Source organism: Stegostoma tigrinum, chromosome 3 (genome assembly GCF_030684315.1).
Source record: "Stegostoma tigrinum isolate sSteTig4 chromosome 3, sSteTig4.hap1, whole genome shotgun sequence".
NCBI classification, from domain to species: Eukaryota; Metazoa; Chordata; class Chondrichthyes; order Orectolobiformes; family Stegostomatidae; genus Stegostoma; species Stegostoma tigrinum.
Genome location: NC_081356.1, coordinates 100919063 through 100929628, shown reverse-complemented (window position 1 = coordinate 100929628; position 10566 = coordinate 100919063). Strand labels below are relative to the sequence as shown.

At 42.4% G+C, this 10566-nt stretch overlaps 1 protein-coding gene across 1 annotated transcript in view; it reads right to left on the bottom strand.

Moving 5' to 3' along the window:
* Positions 1–1136: 1136 nt before the first annotated feature.
* Positions 1137–10566, bottom strand: part of dhfr (dihydrofolate reductase) — a 46773-nt gene continuing 37343 nt past the window's right edge. Inside the window, exons 5-6 of the mRNA XM_048527511.2 lie at positions 7793–7908; positions 1137–3126 (exon numbers count right to left, since the gene is read on the bottom strand). Coding sequence (XP_048383468.1) covers positions 3042–3126; positions 7793–7908 — 201 coding nt within the window. The 3' untranslated portion in view covers positions 1137–3041. The remainder of the gene's footprint in view (positions 3127–7792; positions 7909–10566) is intronic.

The window sequence follows — 10566 nt, the reverse complement described above, 5'->3', positions numbered from 1 at the left end:
TTCATAGAATCCCTTCGGCCTACTGAGTCTACACCAACTCTCTGAAGAGCATCCCAGACAGGCCAACATCCCTGCCCCAACCCTGTCCCATTACCCTGCATTTCCCATGGCTAATCCACTTTGCAAATCCCTGGACACTATGGGTAGTTTAGTTTGGCCAATCCACTTAAACTGCATGTCTTTGGGAGGAAATCAGAGTACCTGGCACAGACACAAGGAGAACATGCCAACTCCACACAGGCAGCCACCCAAGGGTGGAAATGAACCCAAGTTTCTGGCTCTGAGGCAGCAGTGCTAAGCACTGGGCCACCATGTTGCCTGTGGTAATTGAAAAAGATTTACAGCTAGTATTTGCAGGACATTTTTCTTTATCAAATATTATAGCCATGTTGTTGGTTACCCGTAATTTGTCTTTCTCAAGTTCCCATCACCTAGAACAGTTGCTCCAGCTCTGTCAAACATGGCATCCCTTTCTCTTCCTCTCAACAGTCTGTCCAAACAGGCTGTCACTGGAGGAGCAGGAAGCACGGAGACAGGAAGAATCTGAGATTGGAGCAGCTGCCCTGCCTCTCCCACACTGACTGCTCCTTCAACCTGCAAATCTGCAGGGAATTCCTGTTCTCACGGCTGAAGTTTTCACGTCTGCAATTTAAAAAAAAACCCTATGGCATTGAGACTGCAAATGGATTCTTAAAATGTGAGATTTTAGACCAAAAGTCAAAATCTGCCAAGGGGTAGAAATTTGTTATTCTAGGATGCACGGCAGTGACTCCACCTGCTGCTGGTTCTTCCAAGGAACAGCACTTAACAATCCACGATACAAGAAACATCCTGCATTTCCTATCTGGAAGTGGGTGCGCAGTTGACAAGACTGCAGCGAGCTTCCATGCCTGTGAACTAACTGAACAGAAATGAGTTGATAGGGGATATTGTTTATACATTTAGGATATTTATACATTTAGATGGTGTTGCAAAGCTCTCATAAAGAGGCTGACAGAAGTAGAAGTGATTTAATTGAAGGTAAATTATTGATCTGGTTCAGAATTTGGCAGGAAATTTGGAGTGATAGGGGTGTGGGCTGTTCCATATATATAATTAAATTGTCATGAAGAAGTACGGAAAACAATCAAAAGAGGTTAATGGAACAATACAATTTATATTTAAAGCATTAATATTTCAAAGCAGCAAAAGTTGTGCTTCATCTATACAAATTCCTGGTTAGGTTTAAAATCACAACCACATGCTGGAATTCCGAGACTGTGGACTGTTCTGTTGTGAAGACAGAAGGGATCTGTATCTTAACCAAAGTGGCACCTGAACCCCAGTTCTAGAAGTCCTAGCCCTGAATCCAGCAGTCACCAGTTGAGAGCCAATAAGGGTGATGATGTGAGAAAATAAAATTAAATGCCAAAAAAACTGAAAGAAAGAAATGAATTATAATTACAGTTCTGTGGCCTCAGAATATCACAAACTGTTAGTCACTGCTGTAAAGGAGGGAAACTCAATAATTTGGAATTCTCTACCTGATAGCACTGTACCATAAGATCATAAGAACTAGGAGCAGGAAGAGGCCATCTGACCCCTTGAGCCTGCCCTGCCATTTAATAAGGTCACGGCTGATCTTTTTGAGACTGTGCTCCACTTACCCACCCACTCACCATAACCCTTAAATGTTCAAACATTTATCTAGCCTTGCCTTAAAAACATTCAGTGAGGTAGCTTCAACCACTTCACTGGGCAGGGAATTCCACAGATTCACAACCCTTTGGGTGAAGAAGTTCCTCCTGACCTCATCTGCTTCCCTTTATTTTGAGGTGATGCCCTCTAGTCCTAGTTTCACCTGCTAGTGGAAACAACCTCCCTGCCTCCACATTATCTATTCCCTTCATAATCTTACATGTTTCTATAAGATCTCCCCTCATTCTTCTGAATTCCAACAAGTATAATCCCAGTCTATTTAGGCTCTCCTCATAATCCAACCCTCTCAACTCTGAAATCAAACGAGTGAATCTCCTCTGCGCCCCCTCCAGTGTTAGTATATCTCTTCTCAAGTAAGGAGACCAAAACTGCACACAGTACTCCAGGTGTGGCCTCACCAGGACCCTATACAGCTGTAGCATAGCCTCCCTGTTTTTAAACTCCATCCCCCGAGCAATGGCAGACAAAATTCCATTTGCCTTTTTAATTACCTGCTGCACCTGCAATCCTACTTTTACCAATCCATGCACAAGGACACCCAAGTCTCTTTGCATAACAGCCTCCTGCAATTTTTTACCAATTGCAGTCCCAACACTGATCCCTGAGGCACACCACTAGCCACTGACTGCCAACCAGAAAATCACCCATTTATCCCTACTCTTTACTTTCTACTGGTCAATCAATCCTCTATCCATGCCAATACATGATCTGTAAGACCATCACCACAAGAGGTATAGCAGTGAAAACAGAGTGCCCACCACCACTTTGTATATGAAACTATGATTGATAACAAACGTGATCTTGCAGTATTGTCTATCTTAACAACAAAATACACAACAGGTAGAGGCCTCCAATGTCTTTATCATCAATGATTTACCCAATAATTACATCTAGTAACTCATTTTACAAAATACATTTCACAGCACAGTGACTCATTTGCTAACCATGGCTACCATATTCCCAAACATTCCAAAAGCTTGCTTTCTAAACGAGGGATGAAATCTGACCCATTTGAATTTGAGGTGATATTCCCATGTTCCTGCTGCCCTTGAGGTTTGATACTCGGATCAAGCACACTGCTTTATTTCGGTGATATTGAGTATTTTCAGTGTTAGTTCAGCCACACCTACATCAAGTGGGTTTCGAATGGTGCTTTCCAGGCTCTTTACGTTATGGGATCCAATGATGGTTATTATTACCAGCGTGCTCTTCAGACTGATCAACTACTTCATTGAGATTCTTCAGTATAAATACATTCTATTGTGAAAGTCAAATCACATAGATAGAGCTTTAGACATTTCAGAAACAATACAAAAAATAACCATGTCTGGAACTTCCTTAAGCTATGCCTGTGTGATCCTTTCATACACCTCAAATTTATACTGGATCCCATTGTCTTCCTGAACATCAGTAGGAACATCAGGGAATCTGTGTAAAAGCACAAGCATAATTCAGGCTGATTTATGACAATTTCAGGCTTTACAAAATAAAAAGAAACTGTACACGTGAAAGGGAAACAAACTACTCATTCACAGATAATAAAATGTGAGGCTGGAGCCTCACATTTTATTATCTTGGAATTCTCCAGCATCTGCAGTTCCCATTATCTCCGATACTCATTCACAGCTTGTCTATAACCTTAATTCATGCAAACAAAGCAGTACAATTGTTCCGGTATAAAAGACGCAACCTATACCAGAGCAAATTACATCTCAGAAAAAAATTGATCAAGGTTATGTCTTAGGTTCTTTTCTGAATTCGAGAACCAGTTTTGTTTTAGTACAGCAACTCCTTAATTTGAGTTTTAGATTAGATTCCCTACAGTGTGGAAACAGGCCCTTCTGCCCAACAAGTCCACACCGCCTCTTGGAGCATCCCACCCAGACTCATCCCCCTATAACCCACACACCCCTGAACACTACGGGAAATTTAGCATGGCCAATCCACCTAGGCTGCACATCTTTGGACTGTGGGAGGAAACCAGAGCACCCGGAGGAAACCCATGCAGACGCAGGGAGAATCTGCAAACTCTGCAAAGGCAGTCGCCCAAGGCTGGAATTGAACCTGGGTCGCTGGCACTGTGAGGCTGCAGTGTTAACCACTGAGCCACTATGCCACCCCAAATTTATTTTCAAAGTGTTAGCATAGGGTGGTGGGAACACTGTCACTTCTGTATCAGCACTGAGTGCTCATTGCTCAGGTATGGCAGTGAAATCTACAACTCTGCCTCTACTGTATCATCATGACATTGTTCCAATTGCTATCAGTAACTATCCTGTGAACTCCCCGAGTGAGACTGCCAATTCAATGAGAAATAATCCTAGCGTAGCCAATTCCAGTACTGCAGTCTCATTCACACTTGAAACTGCACTGAGACCACTCAACAACTGGTGACCCGACTGATAAAGTAAATACAGGCAAAAGTTGCATATGTCATGTGACCTGACATCGTGACACCAGACATAATTAAACTGTCCTGGAATACTTCCAATCAAAGTTGGAAGCCCCACGTACAGCTCACAAATGGAGATGATAGAAAGAAATGGGAAAGAACAAGAAGTTCAAAGATCCAGAAGACTACTGCCAACAGGCAAATCAAAGACAGGGGGATGGCACTAGCCAACGGCCAAAAGGTGACTACCCTGAACTAAGAATTTCAATCACAGCGAATCTGTAAATAAAACCAGGCAGTATACTAACCTCATCCCACCTCCTTGACCTGTCCGTCTTCCCTGGACTGACCTATCCCCTCCCTACCTCCCCACCTATACTCCCTCCACCTATTTTCTTTACTCTCCATCTTCGGTCCGCCTCCCCCTCTCTTCCTATTTATTCCAGCTCCCTCTCCCCATCCCCCTCTCTGATGAAGGGTTTAGGCCCGAAACGTCAGCTTTTGTGCTCCTGAGATGCTGCTTGGCCTGCTGTGTTCATCCAGCCTCACATTTTATTATCTTGGAATTCTCCAGCACCTGCAGTTCCCATTATCTCTGATCCCCAGTATAAATGAGCATGTGGGATGTCAAGAACTTTTATTCTACCAGTAACTGAGATGTTCTGAAATTGTTTAATTAAACCTTAGATTTCTCCTGTCATTGACAGTCTATAACGGATATGCCGTAGGTGTTAAGTTCAGATATGTTATCAACAATAAAAACTCTCCAACCCACAGAAGTTTGTCCTAAGTTATAGGATTGCACAAAGTACAATCAGGCTCCCCAGTCAATGTAATGTTGAACAGACGGCACAGTGGTTCAGTGTTTAGTATTGCTGCCTCACAGGGCCAGGGACCCAGGTTGGATTCCACCCTTGGGTGACTGTGTGGAGTTTTCACATTCTCCCCATGTCTGTGTGGGTTTTCTCTGGGTGCCCCGGTTTCCTCTCACAGTCGAAAGATGTGCAGGCCAGGTGGATTGGCCATGCTAAATTGCCCATAGTGCCCAGGGATATTTAGGTTAGGTGGGTTACACATGGGAAATGCAAGGTTAGAGGAATGGTTCTGGTTGGGATGCTGTTCAGAGGGGCAGTGTGGACTTGTTGGGCTGAATGGCCTGTTTCCACACTGTAGGGATTCTATGAGGCCTGATCTCTATAACTGTCTCCTTTAGGCGCTAACCAGTGGTCAAAAGGTGATAACTCTGAACTAAGAATTTCAATCACAGCGAATCTGTAAATGTATATCAGACTTTAAAACCAGGCAGTACAAACTGGCAGATCCAAATTGAGTGAAGGCACAAATGGGCAGAGGCTAGATGGATCGGGGCTAACTGTTCTACACTCAGTTCATCAACATTACTATTCCACTGTAGGAGCAAATTACCGCAGATGCTAGAACCTGTACTGAAAACAAAATATGCTGCAAATCACAGCGGGTCAGGCAGCATCCATGGAGAGACAGCAAGTTAACATTCTGAGACTGGATGACTCTTCATCAAACCTTTCGTCACAAAATATTAGCTTGCTGTCTCTCTGAGGATGCTGCCTGACCCGCTGTGATCGCGAGCATTTGTTTTCATTGCTACTCCACTTTCTGGTTTCAAACTTAATAGAAACAATTTCCATCAAACAGAAGTTATAGCATAGACGAAAGACATTTAAGCCTGAGTGCTAGCACTCTCATATTCCCCTACTTCCAGATTATTTTAATATACTTATTCCATTTTAAATAATGTTTTCGCTTCAGCCCTCAATAACCATGACTGGCGAGGCATCTCACTGACTAAAATTTTCAGTTGAAAAATTTTTCTTTTCATAAGTTTCTGTTCCTTTCTCACTCCAATCTTGAAGTAGTTATCCATACTGAAGCCCCACGGTTTCACTCACTTCTTCAGGGAATACTCCCCTCAGTGCAGCTGCACCAGCTCAGCAGGAAAGCTGGGCCCTACCCATTTCCCCACTCTCTACTCCACAAGAACAGGAGAAATAAGAGTATTCTGTCTGGTAAGACAGCTCTGCCTTCAAAATTGAACCTAGTCTATACCTGCACTTACCCATTCACTCCCCATATTCCTCAATTCCCCAAGGGACTAAAAATCTGTCCATCTAAGCATTAAGCATATTTAATGATGGTTTACCACAATCCTCTAGGGTTCTAGGTTCTCCAGCCAGGAGACACAATCCCACAGTGTCTACCCAGTCAAATTCCTTCACAATCTTGTGTGTTTCACTGAGATTATCCCTCATAATTACAAACTGCAGACTGTTCAGGCCCAATTTATACTGCCTCTCATCATAAGACAACCCTCTCTTTCCCATAAGCCCAGCATCTGACTGTTCTCCACTTTCTCATTTGATCTGAAGAATCCTGGTTAAGAAGCAGAGCATGATTAAACATGCACCCAACAACATTTGGTGTTGCAGCATTTCCCAGGTATTAAATTTGTTAGCAAGTATGGAAATCGGCAGATTGAAAAGGTCTAAACTGCAGAAAGGCTTCTTCAGCCCCAGTGTGATATCTACCTTAAACTGAACTTCAAATCATTCATTGATAATGGGAACTGCAGATGCTGGAGGATCCAAGATAACAAAGTGTGGAGCTGGATGAACACAACAGGCCAAGCAGCATCTCAGGAGCACAAAAGCTGACATTTCGGGCCTAGATCCTTCATCAGAGAGGGGGATGGGGAGAGGGAACTGGAATAAATAGGGAGAGAGGGGGAGGCGGACCGAAGATGGAGAGAAAAGAAGATAGGTGGAGAGAGTATAGGTGGGGAGGTAGGGAGGGGATAGGTCAGTCCAGGGAAGACGGACAGGTCAAGGAGGTGGGATGAGGTAGGAAACTGCACCTCCCAGTCGCGAACCATTTCAACTCCCCCTCCCATTCGTCAGATGACATGTCCATCATGGGCCTCCTGCAGTGCCACAATGATGCCACCCGAAGGTTGCAGGAACAGCAACTCATATTCCGCTTGGGGACCCTGCAGCCTGATGGAATCAACGTGGACTTCACAAGCTTCAAAATCTCCCCTTCCCCTACTACATCCCAAAACCAGCCCAGTTCTTCCCCTCCCCCCACTGCATCAGAAAACCAGCCCAGCCGGTCTCTGCTTCCCTGACCTGTTCTTCCTCTCACTCATCACTTCCTCCCACCTCAAGCCGCACCTCCATTTCCTACCTACCACCTCATCCCGCCTCCTTGACCTGTCCATCTTCCCTGGACTGACCTATCCCTTCCCTACCTCCTCACCTATACTCTCCTCTCTACCTATCTTGTTTTCTCTCCATCTTCGGTCCGCCTCTCCCTCTCTCCCTATTTATTCCAGTTCCCTCTTCCAATTCCACTGTCTGATGAAGGGTCTAGGCCCGAGACGTCAGCTTTTGTGCTCCTGAGATGCTGCTTGGCCTGCTGTGTTCATCCAGATCCACACTTTGTTACCTTCAAATTATTCATTGTACTTTTATAACTATAATACAGAACTGGTCGGGTTGAATATACAATTGTCTTAAGTGGACATTGTAATTTTCTGCAGAGTTTCTGTAATGTAATTTTCTGAAGACCACACCAACAGCAATTTCTTAAATTAGATATTTGCCTTATTTAAGAAAGAGGTGTGTAACAAACAATTCAGTAGCAGAGTTTTGTAACAGAATAACTTACGTAGGAAGGAGTTTGAATTGATTTAAATTGATCTCGGGTAAGAAGGTATCACTTTCAAAGTCCTGAAGGATACGAGTCATGAAAAGCCGATGTGACATTGGACTTTCCATGGCCTCCTGGGGAAATGAAATTACAAAATGAGCATTGACAACTGTTTTGCCTCAATAATTAACTTTCAGTCTTCATCCTTCAATCATCGTTAAAACTGAATCTGTTCTTTGGCACATTACTGATTGTGGAAGCTTGCTGTGCAGTTCAGTGTTGTAGGAAACCAAACGGCTAATAAATCTAAGATATATCACCGGCTGTAAAGTGCTTTTGACAAGATGAAAGACATTAAGACTGCACGCAGCTTTCAAAACTTTGATCAAAAATGGCAAAAATACATATAACTGGATCAAAATGTGACCTTTTTTCTGGGCAGTATTACTTCTGGTAATTCTATTCCTGATACAGTTGTATATGCAAACACGATTGTCTTCAACAGAATTAAAATACGGCTGTACAAAATAAAAGTTTACCCAGAATAAAATCTCATTCCTCTGGTTTTCCATTTCCAAAACAGTTTGGTAATCGTCTTTCAATTTTTTCAAAAGACAACCATCCTGGAATTTTGTTTGGAGTGACTTTATGCTTATAGCTGGAGACAAAGCATCTTCTTTATTTTTTGGGTTCACTCCAAAAGATTTATCCAGCTCATTATAGTGTAAGCGTTTGTAATTTTTTTTTAAATAGGGAAATACTGCCAAACTTGTCCCTAGCTAGTCAGACACTGCAGTCTCCAAAATTGCTCATCCTTGCAGGCTCAGAGAAAGCTTGTCAATTTAATTGAAAATACTTAAGTGGTTCTGTTTTGAAACTTTCATCCATCATTTGAAATTGAATCCAGGTGGTTTTAGAAGTTAAAGAAGAGGGTTTTGACCAAATTTCCACCTCTCAGTGCACAGGAGCAAATAATAATGCAGTTTTACCAAACTTCCAACAAATCTAATTGATAGTTGTGAATATGGAGCCTCTATGTTTAATTAAGTGATACAAGCACCAAGTGACAAAAAATTCTCAGAATGAACAACAACCCTGGAATGAATGATAGCTGAGACTACAGGAGCCAAGATCACATTAATATGTGTTCATTAGCTTAATATATAGAAATTCAGCCAAATGCACTGGATAAAATCAACAAATAAAATGCAAATGAGATTAGAAACAAAGATTCTGTTTTCAGCTGGCACAACATGTCACATTCTAGGAAACATTCCTATTCCAAGCAAACACAGTCTTCTTGACCATCTATTTATCTAATGTTTGTAGGACCCCACTACACATTAATTCATTGCTGCATTGGCTTATATTGTCTGATAAAACCTTAGGCTCAGAAGAAATGCTAGCTTTTTTTTTGTTTTACCAAACTTAGGTCTTGGACAAAGTGATCAAATAAAAAATTCTTGGCAGAAGTGACCAAAATTGTAGACATTGCAAATAACAAGAAACAGCGCATCAGAAACAAAGGAACAGTAAAAAGTCTCTTAGACATCTGGGCCAGTGAGGATTTTAACAATTTTCTCAGAAATTTACAGCATGGAAGGAGGCAAATTAGGGGGAGGCGATGGACTAAAGGTATTATTGCTGGACTATTGATCCAGATACCCAGATAACATTCCCAGGACCTGGGCTCGAATCCTGCCATGGCAGATGGTGGAATTTGAATTCAATAATTATTTGGAATTAAGAGTCAAACGACAGTGAATCCATTGTTGATTGTTGGACAAACCCATCCAGTTCACTAACATCCTTTAGGGAAGGAAACTGCCATCCTTACCTGGTATGGTCTACATGTGACTCCAGACCCACAGCAATGTGGTTGCCTCTGAACTGCCCTCTGGGCAATCTGAGATGGACAATATATGCTGCCTAGCCAACAATGCCCTCACCCTGTGAATGAATTTAAAAAAATGCAGCCCACCATGACTGCTAGTTGACAAGGAGCCATCCAGCCTAATCTCATTTTCCAGTTTTAGGTCAGTGGCCTGGTAGGTTATGGCTCTTTAAATACATAGCAGAACATTTTTCATATGTCATGAGCGTATGTATTAGGTGGCATTGCTGCGAATCGACGAGTGTCTATAATGTTAGATCAAAAGCTCCAGATATTGTATCCTATGCCTCAGTTAATAAATGGAGGTCTCACATATGCCTTCGTAGCCATCCATCTGTCCAGCCACTTTGGCAAGACTGGCTGTGCACTTTATGGTCCCTCTGCATCTTTGGACTTGTCAGTATTCTTCAAGTCATTGTAATTTCCATTGCTTAGTTAGTCTTTGGGATGCTTGCAAAATGCATTTACTGCAGATTCCATGCATTCCTGGAAAACTGGTGGTGGGTGGGTGGGTGGGAGTACTATCGTTTGAGCCATTGCATTCCTTGTCATGAACAATGTAGATAGGTAGATTGGTTATGAAGGTATAACAGTGACATGTACGCAAGTCAGGATGCGATGTGACTTGGCAATTATTGTTCGATAATGAAGAATTAGGAAGAATACTAATGTTTGAGCAATCACAGTCATCAAAAAGATGGTACCTCACATGTCAGGAAATCAAACAAATGAGTTAGATTGTTCGTGAAGAATAGGCTCAAAGTTCCCCAAACTACGTTACCAAAAGAACTGATAAAAATGAAGTCGAGTTAAAATACCAAGAGGCGCAAAGTAAGAACTGGTACAATAAGGGTAAATAGGAGCAGTTGTAGGCTATTCATCCTTTTAAACTTGTTCT